The sequence below is a fragment of the Balaenoptera acutorostrata genome, chromosome 2 (genome assembly GCF_949987535.1).
Source record: "Balaenoptera acutorostrata chromosome 2, mBalAcu1.1, whole genome shotgun sequence".
NCBI classification, from domain to species: Eukaryota; Metazoa; Chordata; class Mammalia; order Artiodactyla; family Balaenopteridae; genus Balaenoptera; species Balaenoptera acutorostrata.
Genome location: NC_080065.1, coordinates 121,293,571 through 121,321,291, shown reverse-complemented (window position 1 = coordinate 121,321,291; position 27,721 = coordinate 121,293,571). Strand labels below are relative to the sequence as shown.

The 27,721-nt window shown below is 50.0% G+C and overlaps 1 protein-coding gene across 1 annotated transcript; it reads left to right on the top strand.

Annotated features, from left to right (window-relative positions):
* The first annotated feature begins 4,658 nt into the window (after window positions 1-4,658).
* CXCL14 (C-X-C motif chemokine ligand 14) lies at window positions 4,659-11,780 on the top strand. Its single transcript, XM_007172178.3, has 4 exons — window positions 4,659-4,917; window positions 5,092-5,197; window positions 8,959-9,072; window positions 11,638-11,780. The coding sequence occupies exons 1-4, from the start codon at window positions 4,854-4,856 to the stop codon at window positions 11,651-11,653; spliced, it is 300 nt and encodes a 99-aa protein (XP_007172240.1). The 5' UTR covers window positions 4,659-4,853; the 3' UTR covers window positions 11,654-11,780.
* Window positions 11,781-27,721: the final 15,941 nt, after the last annotated feature.

Here is a 27,721-nt window from a genome sequence, read left to right as displayed (position 1 = left end):
CCTACTTCACAGAATGAGATCAGAGGATGACCCACAATACACTCCAGAACAAACATGAAAATAGCACAATGTGAAGTTGTACATACAGTGTAAAAATTAAAATCGGTCGACGGCACAGAGAGTGACTGCTGGGGGGGGGGGCGGGGCAGGGATGCTAGTGCGATGGGGTCTAAAGAGTGAATATTCGAGCTGAGGTTTCAGTAAGGAGAAGAGGGCCACACACCAACATCTGGCTAGGGAAGCAGTTTGGGCAGAGGGGCCAGCAAGCAGAAAGATGCTGAGATGGGGACAGGTTGGGCATGTCTGAGGGATGAGACAAGGCAGTGTGGTGGAGCACAGCCATGGGGAGAGGGGTAGATGCTGGTCACGAGGCCCCATAGAGCCCTGCTGGGGACTTGAGCGGGACTCTGGGTGAGATCAGGAGCCAGAAGGGCTTTGAGCAGGGGGTCCCCCAGAAGATCATTGTGTGAGGAGCAGGGACTGTAAAGGGGCAGGAATGCCCTCCCTCCCATTGTCAACTGGTGAACTCCTTCTCATCCTTCAGATGCCAACCCAATGGGCACCTCCTTGGTCAGATCCCCTGGTGAGTCTCATAACACCAGCTTCCCTCCATCAAACCTAGCTCTGGGGTAATCTCATGGGTGTCTCTGGTCATTTGATTAATGTCTATCTTCTCCACTAGACTCTGTGCTCCTTTGGGACAGGCACACGTCTGCCTCTGCTCTTCGTAAATCCCTGGCACGCTGCACAGAACCTGGCATGCAGTGGGTGCTTAATCAACGTGAACACGACAAATATGCAAATCCCAAGGGTCTCAGCCCTCAAGGAATGGCTTCCTACTTCTACTTCCTCCCTCCTCTGTGCCCCCCACACCTTGCATCTACCTCTTCCATAGAACCCAGCAGGACTGTAAATAGCTTCTGGCACCGTCACACATACACACACGCATACACACTGGATTGTGCTCCAGAGGGCAGGACACATGTGTAGTCCTTCACTATACCCCTGGGATCCACTTGAATCACGTGGTGCCATTGTACGTGCAAAGAACTACCTCGTCCATGTGAACCTCCACCTACTCAAAGACTCCCCACTTGAGCTCAGTAGAAAGTCTGTGCCTGAAGTCAGGGTCAAGCCCCCCTTCCCTCTCCCAGTTGAGCAGCTTCACCCACAGACCCACCAGCAGCAGGGACCCCCATCCTCTCCTAGACCCACAGTCCCAGAATTGCTCACACAAACGGGGATAAGCTCTGTTTGCAAAGATACAATGGCTGTATTTTGCAAACCAAAGATGAGCATACATAGACTAAGGCTTACAAATGGGGACGAAACACTGGAATGTCTGACCTCTGGTCTGGCCCAGGAAGTTGGGAAACATTGGTCCCTATTTTTAGGGTCAACTACTTTTTCCTATTACAGCACAGCACCCATGATCCTTAGTGCTGTTAGATCCCACTTAATTAATCAGCATATTCTTGAAACAAATGTGATAAAAATAACATTGTTAAATATATAGATATATATTTCACATGCTCTGCAAAAGCTTGGTATTAAAGAAATTCCTGGGACTTCCCTGGTGGCGCAGTGGTTGAGAGTCTGCCCACATGCCACAGAGCTACTGAGCCCGCACACCACAACTACTGAAGTCTGCGTGGCCTAGAGCAAAAAGAGAAGCCACCGCAGTGAGAAGCCTGCGCACTGGAACGAACCCCCGCTACCCAACATAGCCAAAAAATAAAAAAAAAGAGAGAAAGAAAGAAAGAAATTCCTTTTGCAGAATAACAAAGTACTATATTTTTTTGGAGGGCAATTTGTTAAAAGCCTTAAAATGCGCATGCCCCACAGCCCAGTGATTCTATTTCTGAGACATAATTCAAGTTTTAAAGGGCTACTGCAAAACTAAGCTACAAGAATATTTGTCACACAGCACTGCTTGTAAAAATATATCATTCAGGGCTTCCCTGGTGGTGCAGTGGTTGAGAATCTGCCTGCTAATGCAGGGGACACGGGTTCGAGCCCTGGTCTGGGAAGATCCCACATGCTGCAGAGCAATTAGGCCCGTGAGCCACAACTACTGAGCCTGTGACTCTGGAGCCTGTGCTCCACAACAAGAGAGGCCACGATAGTGAGAGGCCCACGCACCGCGATGAAGAGTGGCCCCCGCTTGCTGCAACTAGAGAAAGCCCTCGCACAGAAACGAAGACCCAACACAGCCAAAAATAAACAAATTAATTAATTAATTAATTTAAAAAAATATATATATATATATATCATTCAAAATAATCCAAATGTCCAGCAGGGAGCAACTACTTAAAGTAATTATGGTGCATCTGTACAATGGAATACACTGCAACCAAAATACTACTACTAACAGTACTTATTGAGCACTTACTCTGTGCAACAGACTACCTTAAAAGCTTTATATGCACCATCTTATTTAACTCTCACTATGCTGTAGGTACAACCATCTCACAGATGAGAAAATCAGTACCTAAAAGGATTAGGTTACAAGCCAAGGTCACACAGCTAGGATTCACACCCAGGCAGTCTGACTCTAGACACCAGGCTCTTAGCCATTATACTATATGGCCTCAAACAATACCATTAAAAGAGATATTGTAGAAGCACAACCAGTCACATGGAACAATGCTGTTGATATAGCGATAGGTAAAACAAGCCAGTTATTAAACAGGACATGCATGCTGATCCCATTTGTGCACTTGCATGTAAGCAAAGACAGAAGGGTTTGCAAAGATAACACTGTAGCATCTTGGTGTAGATTGCTGAGTGGGTGGAATTGTGTGTGTATTTTTTATGTTTTCTTCTGCTGTGTTTTCTGTAACAAACATGCTAATTTTGTATTAAGAAAAAATAATTTTAAACTTTAAAAAATTAACATAAATGCCAAAATCACTCCCTTGCACTTATCCTCTGCATAAACCCAAGTGTCCATCTGTTAGCCTTGCTTTAAGTATAGTTACAACTGTTTGCACAGGACTCAGGACATGGCCTGAAGCCAATTCACGGGCTCTGCTGGCTCTTCATGGCTCAGCTTCCCCTCAAGGCAGCCAAGGCTCTCCAAGTAGCAAGAGACAGCAGAGATTCTTCCCACTCTAATCCTCAACAGCCTGCCCATCCCATCACCCCAGGATCCTCTCTGGCACTTGAACTCCCAGGGGGGCCGCTGGGCTGACAGCACAGAGCTGTGTGAGCTGGCAGAACCTGGCAGCTTCTGCCCTGGCTCCAGGTCTGGTCTGGAAGCCAAGCCCAGGGACCCTCAGAGTCTGGCACACTCCATCTCCTGTTTCTGGGTCTTTCAAGGAAGTGCTTCACCAAAAAGTGAAGGGCACACATGCCTGAAGGAAGTCAAATGGCCCAGGGACAGGAGCCCCAGTTCTGCAGCCACACGACCAGGGCCCCTCCTGGCCCAGTCACCTGCCTCCTGGCTATGTGATCTTGGGAAAGTTATTTCTTCTCTCTGAGCCTGTTCCAGTGCCCATCGAGTAAAGAAATTAAAATACCAACTTGGAAAGGGACTTGTAAAAAACAAAATTATATATATATATAAACATATATACTATATATATGTATATACAGTATGTATACTATATATATTCACTATATATGTATGTATAGTATATAATAGATGTGTATAAAATAATGATGCCAATAAGTAATATTTGCAGGGCACCAACAGCTAGTCAGGCTCTCAAACACTTTCTAGGTATGAGCTTATGGAATTCTCACAGCTGCACTGTGACTACTCACACTGTATAGACGATGAGACCAAGGTGCAGAGCGGCTAAGTCACTTGCACTGGTAAGTAGCGGAGCAGGAATTTCTGTCACCATGCCTGGGCCCACACCACCACACCACACATCCTGGCACAATGTCTAGAACATGTACTTCATCCAGATGGTTACCATTGTCATGTCTCCCTGCCCAGCCACTGCCTAACTTTGAAGAATGATGTGACAGTGAAGAGAGCCACCCGCCTGGTTCTCCCCACCCGCCCACAGGCCCACAGACTTTTGGAAGCCTTCCTTTCAGATTAGCCAAAGCTCCCCACACACACACTCTCTGAGCCAGCTCCAGGGACCACAGGCCATGGCTTTGCTGCTGCACATCCTGCGGCGACCACCCTCCAAACCTGGCCTTGTGCTCTGGCCACCAGGGCTGCTGGCCCAACAGGGACAGCTCACGCTCTAGGAGTCAGGCCTGCTGGCACTCACACCTGGCACCTGCCCCAAAACCCTTTCAAGTCTCCTCGGGAATCTGGGCCTCGGGCCTGGGTCTCCCAGCGGCTCACAACGGCAGGCCAGAGGGAACCACGCGAATCATAAAAGCAGTGCCCTTAAGCAGCCTCGCCACCGTCAAGTGGCGCCCGAGCACTGGCTCTGGCTCTGTGTGCGTGCTGGAGCCTGGGTGTGCAAGTGTATGAAGGAGAGCGTGTGTGAGAGCGAGAGGGTAGCGGATGTGAGTCTGAATGTGCAAGTGCGCGCGTGGCTCCGAGTGTGCGCTGCTGCGATCTTGGTCCGGGGCGGGCGGCGGGCGGGGAAGGTCTCCGCCCCCCCCCCCCACCGCGTTGAGAAATCTCAGTGAGTCACCGACTGGTTCTGCATATTAATGAGCTCGGAGCGGATTTAAAAGAGGCCTGGGCGGGCGGAGGGAGACTGTGGAGAGAGCCCAGAGCGCTGCGGGGTGCCACACAGCCGCGAGGCTCCCACCGACGGGCGCAGCAGGAGCGAGTGGAGCCGGGAGGCGCGCTCCGGGCATATAGAGCCAAGCCCGGCGCACGGACGCGCGGGCGCCCTCCCCGAGTCCCTGCTCCCGCGCCGTGCTCCTAGGCCAGCATGAGGATCCTGACGGCAGCGCTGCTCCTGCTGCTCCTGGCGCTGTGCGCCGCGCGCGTGGACGGTGAGTGCCTGGGAGGTCCCTTGGCGCCAGCCCGGCCCATCCTGGGGAACCCCCAACGCCAACTGCTAAGCTTCCCGGGATCCCTGGGGTTCTGGGTGGGCACCGAGGGTGGTCAATGAGTTGCGAAGGAGACCCCTCACGCAACTGAGCAGCTCCCCGCGCGCTCTCTCGCAGGGTCCAAATGCAAGTGCTCCCGGAAGGGACCCAAGATCCGCTACAGCGACGTGAAGAAGCTGGAAATGAAGCCAAAGTACCCGCACTGCGAGGAGAAAATGGTTATGTGAGTTCTCGCTCTTCGCCTTGAGCGTGTGCGCGCAGCCCTTAACCGGGTGCTGCGGCGCAGCTTGGGGCTGGGTCGGGCTAACAAGCCTTTCTCTCAGCCTTTGTCAAGGCCTTGGCGGAGGCTTTGTAATTGCCTAGCAAGTCCTTAGGACGCTGGCACGGCAGTCTGGAAGAGAGTTTGAAAAAAGGGTCACGGTACTGTGCTCCGGAAACAGCCTCTCCGAGGAGTTCACCCTTGCTAGGATTCGAATGGGTAGCCTAGGGGTTGCACTGCCCACCTTTCTAGGGTGATCAAGGGTTAAATGGCTTCCGTGTGCCAACTTAGAACACCCAGATTGAAATCACTCAGAATGCACCCAGAACTATTAAACTGGAACCCAAACTGTGAGGCTTGCTGCCTTCCTGTTACTGGAGAGAGAATTAAAGCAAACATTGTCTGACGTCCTCAGAACCTCCTTTCAGGGCCTTTTTCTGATCAGGGGACCATGGCCGTCTGGTTTTTGGCTTCTAGCGATTCCATTTTGAGACCGATCCTCACTCTCCCAACACCAGCTGGACTCCTGTGGGTTCCTAAGCAGTCTTGTGGAAAGGGCTCTGTTGGAATTAACGTGCCATGAGGGTGAAGCCCTGCTTGGTGGGGATGCAGGGAATATTTTAAAAAGTGGGGCAGAGCGAGAGAACACTGCGTTTCCTTGCTCTCTGCCTTCCCAATTAACCACTTGAGGCCAGCACCACTGTTTCCCCATCAATACGCTCTTGGCCAGGAAGGGAGCCCTTGGCAAAGCAGCTACCAAATATCTGCCACGGACCATTGGCCCCTCTTCCCCTCCCCCAGAAACAGGACACACTTTATTCTCAGTCTGGGCAAGTGCCTTCCATTCACTGGCCCCGCTGGCCCAAAGGCCTCCGCACAGTGTCTGCAAAGGCAGCTCCCACCGCCCCCCCCCTCCCCTGCAACTGCCACCTGGGGTCTGCACAGTCAGGCTGAAGTTAGGGGAATTCAGAAAATCACTGGGCCTGAGCTAAACCCCTCTGCCTTCCTTCCTGGGCACCTAAATTAGCCTCCTGTCCCTGCCCCTTTGCCCTGCCCCTTGCCTTGCAGACCCAGGTCCAGAAAAACTGCTAGAAAGTCCTTTTGGGTGGGAGCTAGAGGTCACACAGCTGAGGGAGGAGCTACAAGCCCCTCAGGGTTCTCAGCTCTCTTGGGGTGAGAATGACGGGACGTTAACTTTGCACTCCTCTCAGTGCTGAAAAATGCTCCACACACCAAGCTGAGCTGTTGAGTCCTTGCAGCAAAGGAGGAGCAGGGTATGAGGTGCAGTGACATCTCAAAAGGACAGAACCCTCAGTAAACAGGCTTGCCCTTTTTCGTGGCTATACTTTTCAGAATAGAGAGGAAACTGACAGCCAGGCAAGTGCATGAGAAGGCTTTACGTAGCCTTGTGAAAACTTGCAGGGGTCTCATGAGATCCGCACACAGTCACCCTCTTCTAAACCTCCACCCCATACCCAGGACCCTACCCCCATCCCTGATGGGCTGGAAGTCTTCTCCCCTCTCAGGCTCCTAAGACTCTCCAGATCACACGAGGGACCAGTGCTTTTTCCCAAAGCCGGTTTTTAGCCCCAAAGCTGAACTAAAGGAAGTTTTCCAGTTCACCCTGAGTCACCTAGAAATCTCTGATGAGGCTTGGGGTGCAGCTTGCTTTGTAAGTAGGAGTCCTTGCACTCAGAAGGATACAGTAGAGCCAAGACTCTAGAAGGGGCAATTTGTTTCACATACCCCCTGAGTTATTGCTGACACCCTCGGTATCCCAGAACCACTGAGGACAAGCACACAGGACCCAGAATTTCTGCCCAATTGCTGGGGGCAGAAATCCTCATGTCTTCACCCCACAACCAAGTTTCAAAGTCCCCGTGTTATGACTGAGCATTTGAGCACTGTGGTGGGAGAGCTGAGAGTCCTCCCCTGCTGTCCCAACCTTCAGGATTTGGGACCCTCAGCCTGTACGCTGACCTTACGGAGGAGGGGATTTTTATCTGGCTTGGCCATGGCCTTTTATTCCAAGTGCAAAAGCAGCACTGCAGGCAGAGAGCAAAGCATGGGCTAAATTCCTGCAGAGCGACTAGTTACTATGGGGGAGGGGACCTGGACTCTACTCTGAAGCCCGGCCCCATGCTTGAGACCTAGCAGGAGGGACCCAGGGAGGCACAGGTCTCATAGAGAGCGCCAGCGAAGGCAGAGCCCAGTCACCTGGCATTACCACAAGACCTGTCCCTGCCCTGGGAGGCTTAGGCCATGGTGAGGGCCCTGGAAACTCAGAGCACAGGGGAGGGAAGAGAACAGGTTGCCCAGAAATATTCTGCCCCCATTCGGGTAGCAAGATTCGATTTCCTCTCCCCATCAACTGGGAGACTCAGAGTTCATGGCGACCCTGCTCCTTTCCAGAACTTGGCCCAGGCAACCTGACACTTCACTGTTAGGAGCCTATGGGGTGCTGGCTGACCTCTCTCCCTCCCTTCCCACCCCAACCTCCAACCGCCCCTTTTTGCCCCCTCAGCCCACACCCCAGCAGCCAGTCCACCACCATACCTCGCTCCTGCGTGTGACCTCCCAAGGAGGAGTGATATCCTCACCTCTCACCTTCCACTTTTCCATGTTCGCTAGGTGGGCCCTCATTCTTGAACACCGTCATTCCTCCCCCACCCAGAAGCTTCCTCTGAACTCCTGCCACCCTGGCCCAGCCCTGGCTGAGAGGGGCATAGCAGTTCTGGGCAGCAGCCTCTCCCTTCCTCCTCCCTCCCAGGCTGGACCTCACACACTAAGGCTTCTTCTTGGCCATCCCATCTTCCATGACAATTGCTAATAACAGTAACTATTCATTGTGCTAGGCACTCTGCATAGATTATATCTTTAATCATCCCAGTAACCCTAAGAGGTAGGTCCTATTATTATACCCATTTTATGGATGGGCAAACTAGGTTCAGCGAGGCTACCCAAGGTCCCACAGACAGACCTGGGATTCAAACCCAGGCCCTACGCTCTGTACAAAGCCACCTACTTCTCTACCACATGGCTAGACCTCCACTGGTGTTGGAACACTGGCTGATAGAGACCTGAAGGGCAGTCTTATTTTCCTGCCCAAGGGTGAGATAACTGGGACTTCAGGCTCAGGAATCAAAATGGGCTTCAAAGTCAACAAGACTTAGCTTTAGGGTCAACAAATGCCCAGCCCCAGAACAATCTGCAGAGGGTCAGGGGAACTAGGGTTTGAAAGATCAGACAGAGATCACAGCACATCCAAGCCCTGCCATGGAGCTCCTCACATCCAAGAATGAGGTCTTGGCATGCATACTTCGCTGGCATTAGCTCTCTCCACCTCTCAATCCCAGGTTCAGAGGAGCTGGAAGAGTCCCCTGACCTTCGTTCCCCAAGGGAGCCATCAGTGCTGTGGGCAACACCCTGCATGGGGGTAGGCTTGGGGGTGGGGGACTATCCCAGACTTTGGGGACTCCAGGGGAAAAAGTGAGAGCCCATCACTCTGCACAGGGTTAGACCCGAACGTGGAGTCAGATTAAGGGGACAACCCAAACCTTCCAAAGAGCCAGGGAGCGAGCATATGGGTAGGCTTCCTTGAAAGGAGGGAGGAGGCCACAGTCTCTCAGTGCTCTGATTGGGACAGACCAGGGCCACCCACAGGCTACACTGAGGGGCTGTCATTCAGGCTTCTCACTCCTCCATCCCATCCTGCTCCATTTCAGCATCACCACCAAGAGCGTGTCCAGGTACCGGGGTCAGGAGCACTGCCTGCACCCCAAGCTGCAGAGCACCAAGCGGTTCATCAAGTGGTACAACGCCTGGAATGAGAAGCGCAGGTATGCCCCACTGCCCCTCACCTTCGTTCCCACCATCCTACCAGATCCAGAGTCTAGGCCCCTTCTAGGTCATCTAGCCCCATCTAAGGCATGAACACCCACTACAGTTGCCACAGCAAGCAGATACCCAGACATGGCTTACATACTCCCAGGGACGAGGAACTCACCACTTAACTTACTGCTACACTTATTGCTCTCTTGGACAATTGTAAGCATCGAAAATTGATCCTTTTGTGAACTAAAGATTGTCTCATTCTAACTTTTATGAAGTTAGGATAGTCCTAATTCCTCTCCTTATTTAAGTAACTTAAGTTTTCTGACCCCCAATTTCCCTCTGTCAAATGGCTGGGCGAATGCCCAGCATGGCTCTCTCAGTGATTTGTGTGGTTTGGTGAAACACAACTGCTTAAGTGACTGGGTTTATTAACTATAAAACTGTGGGTACAACCATAAGATGATGAGGACAACTCCTTGCCAACAACGTAGTCTCCCCTCAGGGTGCCCCATGCCCCCTGTTGCCCAGAAGCCTGATAAACTCCTTCCTGTGCAGGTGCAGGGAGGGACCTTGGGTTTGACCCTCTAAAATCAGAGCCGCTCTTACCCTCAGGGGACAGCAGTGGCCGAATGACCAGAGTCCTGAACTAGACCCCTAACCCCAACCCTGTCTGGGCTGTTTCCCCATTATCAGAAAATGGCTTGCCCTCTCTGATCTCCTGGGGTCCCATGTCTGGCCTCAGGGGGGAGGCAAGTTCCTGGCTCCCCGGTGCTACATAAGGGTGAGCCTGTCCTGGAGCAGACCCACTCCTCACACACTCAGAGCCTGTTTACACCTGAATCTGCAGAGCATGACCAGGGAAGCGTGCACATACACGTACACACACACACAGGTGAGTTCCTCAGGAGCTGGTGCCTGCACCTCATCCCGCAGAGGGGGGAACAGAGGCTAAGTTGGGGGGAGTGACTTGTCTGGGAGCACTAGTCAGGAAGCTAGGTCTCCTGGCGTCACCTTCCCCTCCCTCCAGCGGGTACCCACGCCACCCTCCCATCGCCCCTCCTCCCTGCCACCCCCAGCACCTCCCTAAGCTCAGCCCACGACCAGCTCTCCCACAGCTGACACTTGGGCCCAACTCCAGTATCTGAGCCTTTTGTGCTGCCTCCAAAACTGCCTCATCCACAATTGCTTGAAATAGAAAGTGATGAGAGCAAGAGATTATATTCCATAAATCTACTGGAAATGAAGCCCTCTTTCTGGTCAGGGCAGGCAGCTCACATGACAAGCACAGGACACCTCCTGTCCAGTCACCCTCCGGGCCCTGCGTCATCAAAAGTGGAATGAGGCTGACTGCAGGGCCGGTTCACAGAGGCGCTGGCAAGTCTTCATCAGGTTGCTGGGAGATCCAGCCTTTGTCCCGACCCCTCCACCTGGGGCCACAGCTTTGATGAAAAGGAGGCAAGCCTGGGTCCATGCAGCCCCGCTCTTTTTGTCCCTGCAAAATCCATAGATGAGAGCAGTAAGGGCACCTCTGCTACCAGGCCTCCCATCACTTCCTTACAAAATGAGTTCATCCCTCCTTCTTGGAATGCTGAGGTGTCCTGGGAGAGGATGTGGGCATTCCCTTGTCCTCCTCGCCTCCCCTCCCTCTGTACAGGTTGAAAATGTCTTTGTGGAGATAAAGGAACCATCTTGAAGTCCTCTTTGCAGAGACAGAGAGAGAGAGAATGCTGAACCTAGAGTAGAGACAAGAGAAGGCAGCGGCCGGCCCAGGCTGTGGGGCGAGACTAGAGGGCTTCCAGCAGCTCAGAGCCAGAGCTTCCGGCTGCCACCAGAAGCAGCAGCAGCAGGCATCTGATTTCAGGGCATAATTACTCAGAAATCAGGAACGAGGCGGAAGGAGCAGTGGACGACCTGGATGTGACATGTGGTCCCACGGCAGCCATGCGGCAGAAAGGAAGGGATTTAAGTATCTAAACAGAGATGGTTGGGGAGGTGAGGGGGAAGTCAGCTTGTGAGTGCTCACAGGCCTGATGACTACTAGAGGAAGTGACCTTGAGCCACGGGCCTCTGTGACAGCCCCAGCCTCACTAACCGCCCTTCAGTCTTCAGGCAGCAGCTTCTGGAACTGGCATTTTTTCTGGAGAACATGTATTCTTGGGCTAAATACAAAGAAAGACACAAGCCTAAATGGAGGGGAGGGATGCCTCTGCCCCTCCCCCCATCCACGCCAGAGACAGAGGTCTTTCCCACCATCGACATTCAGTGTTCGTTGGGCAGACTTCCAGTCTCTCGTTTCTCAGTTTCCTCATATACCAAGAGGGTTTGCTTCCTAGAGCTTTGAAGATAAAAAGAAACTGCAGAGGTGGAGGCTGTGTAGAAAGGACAAAGCCAGGTTCAGGTGAGCTTTTACGCCCATGTGATGGCCTCCTCTGAAGTGTCCCCTGCTTCTCCTGGGCTCCTGTGGTCCTGGGAGAGGCACTCCCCAGGCCAGGTGCAGAGAAGCTCAGACACCGGCCTGTGTGTTTCCTGCCTCATCCTGAGCCACTAACATGGGTGTTTTCTCTTCCCAGGGTCTACGAAGAATAGGGTGAAAAATCCCTGATGGGAAAGCTTCACACCGGTTGGGACACAAGCAAAGGACTTTGCAGATTAAAAAAACAAACCCTTTCCTTCTCACAGGCATAAGACACAAATTAAATATCGTTACAAAGCACTTTTTACCGGGGGTCAGTTTTTACATTTTATAGCTGTGTGCAAAAGGCTTCCAGATGTGAGACCCTTCTCTCTTGTGTTCCAGATTTCATCACAAACTGCTTTTTACTGAAGAGGGGAGAAACTCATGCCTTTCCTTTATTAAAAAAAAAAAAAATGCTTTTTTGTATTTGTCCAGACATCACTATACATCTGAGCTTTATAAGCACCTAGGAGGAACAGGGAACTTGTTTGAGACATTTCATAGCAGCGTTGCTCCCTTCCTAGCGCGGGAAGCTTCCGCTCAGAGGTCCTGGCGCCTCGGCACAGCTGCCACAAGCTCTCCTGGGCTCATAGTCGGTCACAGCCTCAGGAGGACTCAGCAGCGGCCCCAATGGCCCCAACTGTCGGGCAAGCAGGAGCAGATCTCTCTGCATCTGTTCTTTGAGGAACTCAAGTTTGGCTGCCAGAGAAATGTGCTTCGTCCCCGGGGTTAATTTTTACACATTCTAGGAAACATTTCCAAGATCCTGGGATGGTGAGGCAAATAAACGGTCCTTAGGGAAGGTCCTTAAGGAATGGTCCTTGGGTCTTCTCTCCAACCTGAGCATTTGTGAAAGTTTCACTGCTTCAAAACCACGTGAAGTTACTGATGCTGTAGCGAAAATCTTACGAGAAAACTTAAAAATATACAAATACACGTACGATGTACAGCTACAGACACATGCTGTTGACGAGGGAAAACCTTCAAAGCATGTTTCTTTTCCTCATGACAATGGAACATGCAGTACTAAAGAAATCTGTGATTCCCCACGTAATTCTTCAGTGTTAGACAGTGCAGTCCTCCTTTGGTGCAGCCCTCTTTAAGATGACCACACGCCTTTCCCTTTGTAAATATACTCTTAGGAAGGCCCCCTCTACACATGTCCCTTCAGTATGTGCCGTGTTGCACTATTGTGTCATATGCTATGTAAATGTCAGAAACCATTAGCATTGCATGCAGGTTTGATATTCTTTCTAAGACAAAAAGAAAAGTAATAAAACACATTTGAAATGTACCAAAATTCTAGAGTACTGACTTTTTTTTCTACTTAATTAAGCCAGGATGATGACCAAATGTTTACCACATCCTAAATAAACAGGGACAGATGCACTGGGGAGGAAAACTTGTGTTTCCCAATACCTGTCAACACCGTCACCTCTATGGAATGTCCTGAAGACAGAAAGCCAGGCTTCGAGGCTGATGCTTCTTCCCTGCCTGACTCCCGCACCTGGGGCAGGTTCATCAGAACAGCCAGGTCAGCGCATACAAGACCACAGTGTCACGCTGCCGTCCCCATTTAGGGAAGGCAGTAGATGCGGGACCCGTCAAGACCCCTGTGGCCCAGGGCCCCAGGATTCTAGTGGGGCTCGGGCAAGGGCAGGAAGCGCCCACCTACAGGGCTCCGCAGCCAGGCTGTGTGGGAGCCACTGCCAGGGCGACGTTGAAGGTCCACTTCTGCTCCTGCAGGATGGAGATGATGAGTGCACACACCTCATGGCGCTTCTGGGGACTGAAGGAGGCAATCCATGTAAAGCGCTCAGGATACCAGGGCATGGCGAGCACTCGGTAAATGTGAGCTCCTTCAGTATCCACAAGACCAGGCCACTTCGCACTCTGCACAAACTGCCCACAGCCCCACACCTCAGGTACCCCAGTCAGCCGCGCCCTGAAACAGGCCCCTCTATGCCAGCACTTACAGGAACACACAGCAAGTACCCTGACCTAGCACCTCCTCAGCAAGATGCTACTGCATCCTTTCCATCATCTCCTGGCACTGCCAAGCCCCACCAAGTGTATGCCTGAGGAAACTGAGGACCAGAGAAGTTAGGAAAGTTGCCCAGGGTCACTCTTCGCACAGCTCCAATGGCTGAGCCTGGCAGCCTCTTTGCTGAGAGGAGCAGGACAGGGTGGGCCGAGGCCACGCTGAGCCGGGGCGACTGCGAATGCCCGGTGTGGTCCCACTTTCCCTTCATTATGGAGGAAGAAGGGAGACTGGACAGGAAAGCCCGGACACCAGCAGACAGAAAGGAGAGCCCCAGTGTGAGGGCACATTCCAGGGCAGGGGAGAGCAGAGGCCGGGTCCCTCTCCGCCGGGAACCCTGACCCCTGCTTGGCCCCAGATCAGCATACCTTGCTGGGGCCTCACCAGGGCGAGCCACCGTAAGGACCTCGCTGAAGGATCCCCCCTGCCCTCCCCCCAGCCCCCTCACCCTCCCCACACCTGGCCCTGACAACACAAAGGCCTCCCCATCTGCCGGCACCACGGCCCGGGGCGCAGGATTCTCTGTGCTGCTCCCTGAGTTGCAGGCTTCGCCCTCCACTCACTCTGGATGTGCTACACGCCCTCGCTCAGGGCTCTCCTCTATCCCAGCTGTGGTTCTAGAAGCAGCACCTCCTCCTCCAGCCCTGCTGGCCTGTGAGTCCCCTCCCTCTCTGACCTCCCAAGACACAGATTGGATTCTTAGTAACAGTAACAATGTGCCCCTACAGTGTGCCAGGCACTGGCCCCGGGCACTTGCCCTGCTGCTCATTCTCCACCCTCCCGGCAGTGCTGTGTTGTAGATGCCCAGACAAAGGACCCAATTTGCACAAGAGACGCAGATGGTAAGTAGAAGGAGAGCTGGACTTCAAGCCCCGGTGTGTCAGAGAGTAGGAGTGGAGGTCTTGTGTGTAAACGTCTCGTCCCCTACAGAGGCTGTGTGACCCTGGAGAACAACGGTTGGCTATGCTTCCTGGACGACCTGGACCCTGTCCTCCAATAGACAGGCACTAGCTGGACCACTAAGAATGGGTTCTCAGCCCCAACACTTCACCAAAAGAGGGCCCTGCAGTGCCAGGAACTATGCTTGGCTCCAGGGAAGATGCCCTTTTTCCCGCTTACAGAACTGCTTCCCATTGTTTTTCTCCTCTGGGCTTCCCAGCAGCCCTATGAGTGTCCACCCACCACATTCCAGAAAGGAGAGTAACTCTAGTGTAGCAAACAAGGCCAGGCCGCTTTTCCAAGTAGCTCTTCCAGGCCTCCCTGGGAAGGGGTGAACATGCTCCTTTGTGCACGGGCAGACCAGGTCCCATGTGGGCCCCATCTTCACAGCCACCACTTCCTCACAGACAGGCATGCTTTGGGATGCAAAAGCCAGGAGGCCCCTGACCCCCGACTCTTCCCACAGGCAGGTCCTGAGCAGGTACGCAGGGCTGCCCCAGACTCGACACCGGGACGGCCACATCCTCAGAGAGTTCCAGGCCAGCCCTGCTGCTCATCTTCACCCGGCCAAACCTCCACCATGGAGCTTTTCCTGGTCACCTTGGACCTGCAGCCAGGACCACCTACATAACTGGGGTCAGGACCAGCTACATAATTGCAAGGTGTGGTACAAATTAAAGATGCAAGGCCCTCTGTTCAAATTTTAAGAATTTCAAGATGGCAACAGCAGAGCGTGAAGCCCCAGCACAGGGCTCTGTGCAACTCTCACGTCACAAGCGCACGGCACCGGGCCTATAGCTCGGGTATCAACTCTAACACCCATCTGGATGGCCCATTTCAGCCCTGAGTTACTACATGACTTGTACTATAGTGTAACACCTTTATTTTAACTTGAACAGCTAACAAGATATGTTCTAAGAAGCCAGGGACTATGTCTTACGCTTCTTTGCAGAAACCTCCTGGAACCTATGATAGCGCTTAGGACGTACTCAGACACCATGAATTAATCTTCGTCTTAAGGAGCTCCCAGAGAACGTGCTTTCTGCACTCATTCACTGAGCCACCACTACACGCAAAGCCCTGTGCTGGGCACCACAGGGAATGAAGGCTTGGTGAGGTGCCGTCCCTCATCTTCAAGGGCAGAGTTCATCATTCATGACCCAGCCACTGTTCCATCATGAAGCATTTGCTATATGTGGCACGCTGCTGGATGCTGGGGACGACCCCTCCAGAAACTCCCAGTCCAAAGGGAGATGAAGGTACTGCCTGAAATTGCCTGTTGGTCTAACACTAAGCTAGAGGGCCACACAGCAGGCTCTGGGGACACGCCGAAGAGGCACCTCACCCAGTCTCGGAGGAGGCGACCCCTGACCAAGACCTATCAGTCTGGAGAGAGCTCATGGCAAATTGTAAGTTGTTCTCAGGCAATGACAGGGAGTCCTGATTCCATCCTGTCCCTGACGTGGCCCATGGCTCCCTGTGTCCATATGCGATGAGACAGGCCAGCAGAAACAGAGAGCACCAGGGCCGGAAGTGGAGAATGTGAGGGAATTCAGAGGGGCCTCAGAAATACCAGCCATGCCCCAGCTGAATATCCAGGGAAACCAGGCACAGCTCCAACCTCCGCTCCCAGCTCATCCATCTCCCTTCCTCTCCTTCTTCGCCTCCCACCCAGCCTGCCAGGGAACCATGGCTGGGGCCTCCACAGCCTCACTGGCAAGGAAGCCCACCACAGCTTTTCTACTCACCCTCCCACCGAGGAAGACACCATACTGCTTTTAGAGCCCTCCCTTGTCCTCCCCTTTTGAAAAGTTGAATAGATAATCTTGGAGGTCGTTAAGGAAGCAATAAAACCTAAAGCAATTTTCTTTCTCTGGAGGTAACATCTCCCAGCTTCCTCCACGCCAGGCCATGCTGAGCCACACCACCAGAGGGCAGCAAAGAGCCAACGGACCTCAGCCAAGGGCCTCTGAGTTCCCCGAGGCTGTGTGAGAATAGTGACAACAGGGACTGGTATAGTCCTTACTTACTGTGAGCCAGACCCTGTGCTGAGACCCTTGCATGCCTTATCCCATGGAATCCTGGTAACAACCACAGCAGGGGCCGGGGGTGGGAAGTGGGAGGGGAATCTGTCCTTTAGCTCCACTTTACAGATGAGGAAACCTAGGCTTAGCGAGGTGAATACACACTGCCCATATTCACAAAGCTAGCAGGTAGTAAACACAGAATTTGAACCCTCACGTCTGGAGGGTTCTGAGCAGGGCTTCTGCCCCTGAAGGACGCACTGTCTTAGAGCTCCTGCCGACCCCAGCCCACAGGAGACTGCTGTGCCCTCACCCAGGCCTCACCTACTGTTTATTGAGTAGATATTGATCGTCTAGTGAACTTGGGTCACATGGCCCACCAGCGTGGCCAGGTTTGTTTTGGGTGTGCCTCGTTTGTCTTTCAGAAACAGAAGACTACAGCCACACATGCTCCCCTAGGCCTTCTCCCACTCATCTGACAAGCAAAGCCATCCCCACAACTGTGGAATCACTGCTCTGCCCCACATCTGATAGACACAAATTCGGCTTAAGTAGAAGCAGCCAGAGATTCTTCCAGCTACCACCAAATACGTTGAACAAGTAAAATGACTACAATATCAAATTCAATTCAACGTTTTGGTTAGAAACAAGTTGAAACCATCAAGAGGTTGGTTTAAAAAAATTAATTCAAAGCTGGATTTAAAATAATTAGTCTGCTTCACAATGAAGAGAGTTGATATTCTGGGAACAGTAGTAGGATGTCTAATTAGATGCAGATGAGATGCTCATCTAATATTCAAGATTATTTCCCCGGGAGCAAAAGGGAAGGTGAAGCAACAGGCTCTTTCTTCCAACCCATTGTTTCTTTGAAAGCAGCCCTCACACAGGTATCATCTCTACGTTACAAAGGCTTTTGTCCCCCTGAAATAATGGCCTGCAAAGACAGACTGGAGTTAAGTATTTGCATTAGTAAAGCCACAAAGTATTATAAACCAAGAAAATTATGACAGAAAGAACATCTTTCAACTCCTTTACAGCTGCTAAGATACCAACCCTGCTGATTCCCCATACTTTGAGGGGCAATAAAGTTTAATAAAAATAATAACAACCACCACAACCAATATTTATTGAGTCTTTTCTCAACAAACTCTATGGTGAGCCCCATTTAACAGATGAAGAACCTCAGGCTTATTGAAGCTGAGTAACTTGTCCAAGGTCACAGAGTGGCCAAGTGGTCTCGGGCAGGGTTAAGTCTTGGTTTGGACACTCCTAGGTAGGGTGACCATATGTCCTGGTTTCCTGGGATAATCCAGGTCTAAGACAGTTGTCCCAGGGTAATTATGAAGAGGGTTCCCTTCCATGCTCTTAAAAGAGTTCTAGTGTGGTTGATAAATTATATGATCACCCCACTTACAGGCCTAGCAGGACTGTGTGGTGTCTAAGAAATGATTAGTCAACTTCTCCCCTTGGACAATCTGAGCGTGGGCCTTTTGGAAATAACGGTGACCCTTGAAGTCCACAGAGCACTGTATAGAATCTTCCTGGGCCATCTCCTGGTTTCCCTGTTCCACCCTGGCCTCCCTCCCCTGCTAGACAAAGGTTGGAGCTTATGCCCATGGATTGTTTACTGGGGAGCACATGGCACTTTGGAGTCCCATCTGTTGAATAAAGCCCAAATAAAAATCCTTGTCCCCCTCTCTGTGTGTCTATCCACATGGTATTCCCCAGACAATTAAAGTATCAGATTCTGGTTTCAGGAGAACAAAAGTCAACCAAGCAGCTGTACTTCCCAGAGGACTGAGGAATACCTTTCCTTGGCAATTTGGTTGGCATGTGCTGTAAGGGGTGGGATTAGCTACATCAGAGGAGTAGTAATGGGATACGGACCTTTGACATCTTATTCTCCTGGGAGCCTGGGGAGGGCCGAAGCACATCAGGAAGCTTGGGGAAAGCCATGGAGACCCAAAGGTGCAACTCCCTCCCCCCACGTCAGTCCCAAACACATGACCCCTTCGAATGTCGGCTTTGGGCAAGTCTGGAATACTTTCCCACCATAAGGCTGCTGACTTGCTCCCTTCCCTGAACCTGGGAGGAGCTAGGGTGGGAGAGAGGGCAGAGTCAGCTCACTGAGCCACCTGGAGCCTGGGCAGCTCTTGGCGGGGGGGCACCTGAGCTCTTCAGGCTCACTGACTGTTGTCCTCTCCATGTTCAGCCCTTGGGCTGGCTTCCTGCTCTGAGGTTTCAGGATATGTCCAGCTGCCACTCTATCTGAGCTGACTCACCTCAGCTACCAAGGGATTTTTTGCACTTCCCCCAAGTGTATTCAAAGAGCTCTTCCTGGGACAGGTACACAGAAGAGGTCCAGGCCCCAGCCCAGTGTTCTATCCCCAATATCTGCAGAGCTGAGAATGCAGGCTGTAAGCCAGACAGGTTCTTTCAAACCCTGGCTCCTCTCCTTAAAAGCTGAGTGACCATACTTCATTTCTCCCAACCCCTTAATTTCTCTTAGTCCCAACTTTAGAGGGCTACTGTGAGCATTAAATGAGATAAATGTCTCAACACAGAAAGTAAGCAGTTGATACATGGTATCAATAGTTGCTTACTATTATCATCCCGCCTTTAAAATATCCAAGGGAAAACTGTAGTTTTGTACCCTGTGTGGACCTACTTGGAGTAACATCACATCTATGAGGCATAAAAGGGCCAAACTTGGGGCAAATATCTATCCAGGGAAGTTGGAACCTTCTGTGACCCTGGGCAAATTTCCATGCCTCAGTTTCATCACTTGTAAAATAGATATAACAGTGCTTAATCTCAAAGAATTTTTTAAAAATACTAGATGAGATAATTCAAGTAGAATATGTAAAACTTCGTGTGGCACATACCAAGCACATAATAAATGATAGCTAATAATAATAACAATTTCATGTTACGAGAACATATTTAACAACCCAAAGACTCTCAAATCCCGGAGGGAAAACACCTTAGAATCTATTCTAACCTTGTATCCAAACTTCTTTGAAGTTGTGAATTTTTTAAGTGCTTTTGGACACTGGGTCCCCTTAAGAAGCTGATGAATGCTCTATCTCCTTTTGCCTGAAAGAAATGCACGGACTATCTTGCAAACAATTTCAGGAGATTCTTGTATTCCTCTGAAGTAATCTTTATGGTTCCTTGGACCTGTGTGAGTAATTCCTGCCTTAGATCACCCCAGATAGGGCCTCCAAAGGCTGCCTGAATGCTTTTAGTTACAGGAGCCTCACAACTCATAAAGCAGCTCACTCTATGGTTGGAAAAGTCCAAGTGCTAAAAAGTTTTAAAATTCATCCTTAAATCAGGACCCTAAAAGAGGCTTCCTGAGGTCCGTCTCTGGAGCAACACAGAGGAAGCACAAGACCTTTTTCAGATGCCAACACTTGATGTTTTCGGAAAGCAGGGCCCACGCTGTGACACATCTGACCCTCTCCAGGCTAAAGTTGTCTGTCCACTCAGTCATTCCAGGTGATGGCTTTTGGGTCCGTTGCCATCCAGGGCACCCACCCTCCCCAAACCACTTCCGGCATGGCTGTGGCTCATTTCCTCTGTCAGGACGTCATATTTGTGCTACTGTTCTCAGCCACCTCATCACATCCATTAGGCAGGCATGTAAATGATCCCCAAGGCCTCATCATACAAGAGCAGAGTGTCAAGCCACACAGACCCGCATTCCATCCTTGGGTTTGGGCAACTGATCTTTTGAACCCGAGCCCACCACTTTACATCTGTCCCAATTAATTATTTAGTCTCACCGATTTCTTCCTTAGCATTCCAAACCTTCGGGGAGAGTCTGGCTCACATTTTATCACCCAGTGCGTTAATTCTGCCTCTTAACTTTGAAACATTTGCACATCCCATTCAAGATAAGAAAATCAACGAGATCTGCTCATCTCCCTGTCTGAAGCTCAGGGCAAGGTGCCTTACACGTGTTCTCACGCACTCTTCACACCAACTCTACGAAATAGGCATTGATGTCTATACAATCATCCCTGCTTTACAAACAAGAAAAGTCTGGTGGAAACTTCATCACCTGCCTAACATTATCCACTCACCAAACAGCCAAGCCAGGATTTCAACCTAGGCCTGTCTGAGCCGCACTATCTCACTACACCCTCCGCATTTCCACACTGAACAGCATTTTTCTAGATACGGCCGTCTCTCCAACTAGGCTGTGGGATCTGTGACAATAGTGAATAGGTTTTGTCTCTGAATCCCCAGCCCCCAGCAAGTAGCTGGCACTGAGTAGGTGTTTTATGACTAATGGGGGAGGGAAAACAAGGGAAAGGGTCACTGTGGTTCCTGGGGGCTAGCATGCTGGAGAATGCTTCTTGGAGCCGAGCCCTCAGGTTCAGGTTCTTCTTTATTCTACCCTGTGTACCATTAGGATATAATGTCCACACATGACCAGAAAGTTCTGGGTCCCTAGCTCCCAGGACCATGCTGGCCCTAAGATTGGGACATTCACTCACCCAAGTCATGGGAAAGCAGGCTGGGAGGAGTGGCCCTGCGTCTCCCCACGCCCCTGTCCACCCCTGAGCCCAGCAGTGGGCCCTCCCAGTGTGCCCTCCACTCTCCCACCACACAGCTGGCCTCCTCAATGCAGGGGGCTGCGTGTTGGGAGGGAGAAGGTTCAGGAAGCCTCTGGCTTGAGATTTCTCACACGCTCTTGAGAGGATAGCCAAATTCCTAATTAAGTCTTTTTCATAAAACAGATTCTCACGCGAACTCACAGAACTTTTGTACTGAGGAGTCTGGCTAAAGACAAGAGGCTTAATAGAAAATAACCAAACACCACCACTGGAGCCAAACCCCCATCTGGGTGTTGAATCAGTTCCGTCCACACCGCACCACTTTTCCCCCCACCTCATGGCATACAACCCCTACTAGGCCCGTTCCTTTTCCTATGGGTGACAACGCCTCAATTCTTCTGAAAACCATCAAGCAGGAGTTCCACTGTGGAATCCATATCTCTGTGGGTTACGCGACAGGAAGAAAGACCCAGGGAAGGCCCGTGTGGGCCCAGCGGCCACGTGAAGGCGAAAGATCGAAAGCGCCATCTTGTGGTTACTTCACACCTTGCACGCTGCTTAACGTAACCACTTCCGCAGTAACAGCATCCCAGCGTCCCGCTCCTTTCCTTCGGAAGCCCCTTCCCCAACCTGTAAAGCCTGAGAGGCTGCAGATCATGATACCCACCCCCACCTGACCCCAGGAGTAGGGAATGGGTGTAAATGACCCAGAATGACCAATCAGAGCCCAGCATTCTCCCCCCGCCCCCCAGCACATTGATTGGCTGAGATGTGAACACAAGACCCAAGAAAGCCAATCGGGGCCTTAACAAGATTTACTAGGTGGAAGCTGAAGAAACAGGCTTCTCTTGATCACAAGTCATAAGGATGTGGTCTCACGGCATCAGAGGTCATCTCTGGGATCCTTTGAAGAAAACCTGCCTGAGAATACAGCCAACACACAGAAGGAATCAAAGCAGAGAAACAGGACTACGACTACATGGGTTAGCCCCTGCGTCCAGCTTTGCCTGAAATTGTACCAGCCCCCCCCTTCCCAGTTACAGGAGCCAACTTATTCTGGTTTTGCTTAATCTAGTTAGAGTCAAGTCTCCGTCACTTGTATCAAGAGACATAACACATTAATAAGGGCAAAAAAGAAAAAAAAAAAGAAAACAAGGTCCAGTTGCATAAAATAAATAATGCTTACGTTAATTTTGTACGTGATAAGTCTTTTAAAAACAAATAACTATGAATAACAGCTCTATTGAATTAAAAACTGAAATAATTACATACTATAATAAATTTTAAAGCCATGGATTTTTCAACCTAGCTAAAATGAAAAGCTAACATGGAAGAAAGATGCCCACCAAAAGATCAAAAAGACGTTACTGCTGAGTATAATATACATTTTCTGAGCATTTTGTATTGTTAAATATCTCTTTGCAGCCTGTATGGCAAAATGAAAATATCCTCTGGAACTGCTGAATAAACCCTTTAAGCCAATAATCCCATTTCTAGGACTCTGCCCTAAGAGAAGAATTCCGGTCAAGGAAATTAATATTTGCATGGAGATGTTCACTGCAGCTTTATTTACTACAGGTGAAAGTAAAGAAGTAAAAGTGAAAGCATACTCAAAAGGTTAAGATACAATTGAGTATGTTATGGTACATTGATTTCACTAAATATACATAGCTAGACAAGCTATTCATATGCCAACTCTAGAAATATTTATTCAAACATTCGTTGAAGACCAACAATAATTTATTCGGTTCTTATTATGGGCTATGTATTATACATACTTCATGTAATTTAATCCTAAAACAATTTAAATGTGAGGTGATTTTTTGCAAACCCTTTTAAAGGTGAGTTATCTAAAGCTTGGAGGAATGTGTAACTTTTTAGTAAAAGTGACAGACGAAGGATTTGAACCCTGGAGTCCAAGTCCAAAGTCCACACACATACCCACTATGTTACACTCCATGAACAGATGAGGCACTGAGAAGGTCACCTGAGTTACATGTATGGGCAGCACATAGCCTGTGTTGGAGCTGCTCTGTACAGTTAACTGTCCTTTCCAGCACATGTTTCAGGTGGTGGCAAAGGAAAGAGCCTTTATTCGGCACCTACCAGGGATCAGGCACTGTGTTAGGTACTGTTTCCATTGTCTACATTAGCCCTTACAGTGATCCCCAGGGGCAGATGTTACAATCCTTTATTTCTATGAAAGCTGGGCTCTGAGAGATTAAGAGGTGTGCTTCCAGTCAGGGACATGGCCCCTTATCCGCACAGGTAACAGAAAGATGAACAGGAGAAATCATGGAAACCTGCTCAGTCAAAGCAGAGGATACAGAGCTGGGAATGGTCTGGGGGGCTTTGAAAGTCGGGCAGAGGGTATCTGTCCTGGAATGGGGAGAACAACAGTATTGCATAAATGACTACCATTATTGCACCCTTACTCCATGCCAACACTATCTATGATTATCTCACTTTATCCTAATAGCAGGTCTTCAATCCAGGAATTATTATCCCATTTTACATATTAGGACCTCTAGCAAGTAAAAGTGGCTACAAAACTAAATAACAATCCATTCTCTCCACTCCACGGCACATGGTCTCTCTGGAGCCCAGCACTCTCCACACCTGGATGGCTACGTCTGTGGCACATTTCCAAACCCTGGAGATGGAGAGGGGCTGGGGTGTACCCCACATGGCTCTGGGATGGGGGGCCCAAGGTTCCAAATGGCAGCAGCACAGCCGGTGGGAGATAGTAGCCCAGCTCCCCACTAATTGTCCCCCTTTGTGGTATTCAGTTAAGGACTCAGAAGAAACCAATCTTTGTGTCTTTTCATGGTTAAAATTCTACATGGAACAGGAACCTCAAAGCAGCCACCAAGCCAGTCTTTGTTGGGTTTCTAGGCAGTAAGGACGCTGCATCACAACACTTAGCGCTCAGAGAGAAAGCAGCTCGGTTATTCAAAGGGAAACTCAACAAGAGCCTTTTTCTCCTAAGTTCTTGCAATTTTGGACTCACTTTTAATCCCCGGAAGAAACATTGGATCCCTTTTCTCCTCCACATCGCAACACTGTTCCTGCAAGTTCAGAAACGGTCAGCGGAAGATTTTCATGAGTTGGGCGGTCCCCGTTTTCTACCCCATTCTGGTAGAATCAGCTTGGTTTTCAGAACCTTGAAACCTTCATTTTTTAAAAAGCTCAATACACTCAGGGGAAAAAAATGATAGATATAGATATAGATAATAGATTGTTAAATTCAGGTTTCTAAATACAAAGAAATACATGCATTGTAGTTTCACAAACAAGCCTTAACTGCATTCCTCCACAATAAGGTGCCAGGCAAGTTTCTGAAGAAGTCACTCAGTGGAAGCTTAATGTATTGTACTTGTCCTAGCATAGCATATTTATCCTGAAAGAAAAGCCAAAAGCAGGTTTAGGTGCCTGGGTTCTCGAAATACCCCCTCCCAGGTAGAAAAGGAGCTGTTTCCAACTCCATGAAGAATAAACAGTTTCTAAGGGCAAAGACCTCATGCCTTTTCTGGGTCCCGAATTCCTCTCTGGGCCAATCATCATCATCAAAACAATCACTTCCAGAGCAGCTAAAATGTGCAGGGTCCCGCCTGAGGATTCCAGCAAATCCTCAAGCTTCCTGGAGAAGAGGAAAGCTTATCCCCACTCTGCGGATGTGAACCTGGAGCTCGGAGACTGTAAAGAACCGTGCAGCCAGCAAGTGGCAAAGTCGGAGCTGAGCCAACACCGTCAGACTACAGTCTGTGTTCTTTCTGCCCCAGCGTCCTGTACCCCTGTCCCTCTCCAAACCCTGTGCTCAGTGGAGGAAAAGATCTGCAGGCGCATAGGTTAGACTGTGGTGCTGACGTGGGAGATTTTGCTCCTTCTCTTCAAGAGGCTTTCTTTCCATTGAGCCACCCAAACAAGCTGTTCCCCAACAAATGTCCTATGACCTTTCTCCCCAAAGTGGTCCTCCAGACTCTCTCTTCTTTATCACTCCCGTCAGCCAACCAATTGCACACAAAAGCCCTGCTCAAGGATCCTGGGATCCAAAGATGGCAGTGGTTCAGCCATTTGGGAGAAGAGTCGACAGAACAGTTTCATCAAAAATGCCCATTTCGGGACTTCCCTGGTGGTCCAGTGGTAAAGAATCTGCCTTCCAATGCAGGGGACGCAGGTTTGATCCCTCGTTGGGGAACTAAGATCCCACATGCCACGGGGCAACTAAGCCCGCGTACCGCAACTACTGAGCCCACTCGCCCTGGAGCCCGCGCACCACAACAAAAGATCCTGCATGCCTCAACGAAGATCCCATGTGCCACAACTAAGACCCAACGCAGCCAATTAATTAAATAATTAATTAATAATAAATTTTAAAAAAATTTTAAAAGGCTAGACATCAAAGCCTTGAAAAAATAATGCCCATTTCTATTTGAAAAAGAATTGCTACACGTATATGTATAACTGAATCACTTTGCTGTACACCTGAAACTAACATAACATTGTTAATCAACTATACTCCAATATAAAATAAATTTTTTTTTAAAAAAGCCCATTTCTGGCACCCTACAAAATATCTGATCAGCGCTCCTTAAATGAATGGCACACTCAAATGGGGCAATTACAGATGTAATCGACCAGGACCCTATGGGGCCTTCCTGGGACAGATCCCTCCCCCATATCCTCTGCTTTAGCTCCTCTCTGCAGTACCTAGATAATAGTATCCGATGCACATTTCCAGAGTTGTTTTACAGGTGCTAAAACCCCCACCAAATGGAAGAAATTAACTACTTGATGACCATGAGCACACAGCCCACAGACCTACGGCACCTGAGGACTGATAGTGTTAACCCCTGTGACACCTCCCTGTTACCTCACCATCAACCAATCAGAGAATTGTGCACTAGCTGATCAAATACCCTGGGACTCCTCTCCCTCACCTTGCCTTTAAAAATGCTTCCCTGAAACCCACTGGGGAGTTTGGGTGTTTTGAACACTAGCTGCACTTGCTTGTTGCCCTGCCATAAACACTGCACTTTCCTTCACCACAACCCGGTGTCAGTAGATTGGCTTTACTTCATCCAGGCGAGCAGACCCAAGTTTGGTTTGATAACAAAGATAATTTAACAAAGGAGAGTCAGTGGTGTGCTGGGGCCAGCTCTACCACCCCATGAGAACCAACGGATTGCTACACGTTCAGAATTTTTGTGAGCTGATTATTAAATTGTTGGTAACTTGATAGTGGGAGAATTTATACCACAGAAATCAGGAAATGCTACAAATCAGGGTTTGGTTTGGTTTGATTTTCCCAAAGAGCCACTTTTATTAAACATTTACCAGCATACCCCTGAGAGAATTTGTAAAAAAAAAAAAAAAAAAAAATAGTGGGCAAAGTTTAGGAAAGTTAAATGGGATAATGCAGTCCCCTGGGTTTAGCAACAGTGCAGAGCTGTTAGCAACTGAGCCCTGAAGGAGAGAGGAATGGTTACCAAACCCAGACAGTGTAGCTGGAGGGGAGGGCTATCCACAGAGCCTTGGAGAGAGGCCAGCCAGCAGGACAGGAGATGGGAAAGAAATACCCCCATCTCACCTTGTTCTCACTTTACCATTTCTGGCTGGTGCCTGCCATTGACTGAGCCCTCCTGAAAGCAGAGGGTGAGGGGGGGCCCCAATGAAGTCCATAATGATCAGCCTCTGGGGGGTACCATGCAGAAGAATGAGAGGTAGAGCAGATCTGGGGGCATCCTGTATCCAGAACAATACACCACCAATTGTTTTAAAAAAGAATATATTCTAAGCACAAGTACATATGTATATTTCCAGAAGAGCCCCCAAGGAACTGGTAACAATGGTTACCTCCAGGGAAGGATGCTGGGCAACTGGGGTCAACAGACAGAGACTTTCTTTTCATTAGACTCCCTTTCATATTGTTTGATTTTAATTCCTGTGCATATATTATCTTTTTAAAAAGGAGCAAGTTTTTTTAAACGGCAATGCTTTACACATTTGGTTTTCTAGAGCTCTCCATTTCATGGGACAGGAACTGGCTGCCATAGTGCATGATTTCAGGGAGCAGCGACTGCTAAGGAGAGATTCCTCCCTGAATAATGAAATGCAGCAACCCTCTGGGGACGATGCTCAAGTCCCCATGATACAGGGTAGGATCTGCATCGGGGGAAGACATGGACTTGGGAGTTGGACTCTGCCCCAGATTGGCTCTGGGAACCCTGCAACCCCGCTGAGCTTCACGGCCCTGGACTGGGATGGAATAAACCACCACTAACTTACTGGGGCAGAAAGGGGCTGGTTTGCGTGCCAAGGAGGGGATTTCCTTCAAGGCAGAGACACTGCAATCCCTGTCAAGGGAGTGGGGAGCTGCCCTCTAAGCACTTTTCTTTCCAAGTCCTTTGCACCCACCTCTGGACCCTCTGGGCCTTCCCGCCTAGAAAAGCCTTCCAGGAAGGAGCAGATGCCTTTGGGAGGCGGGCGAAGAGCTCCACCTTGTGGCTGCTCCAACAGCTCCCTGGAGGTGGCAAAGGATTCCCCAAGTGAATGCAGGGCTTGCAAAGGCTCCAAAGGCAGACTTCACTCACAAATTCACCCAGCACCTTCGACACCTTCGCCTCCTCC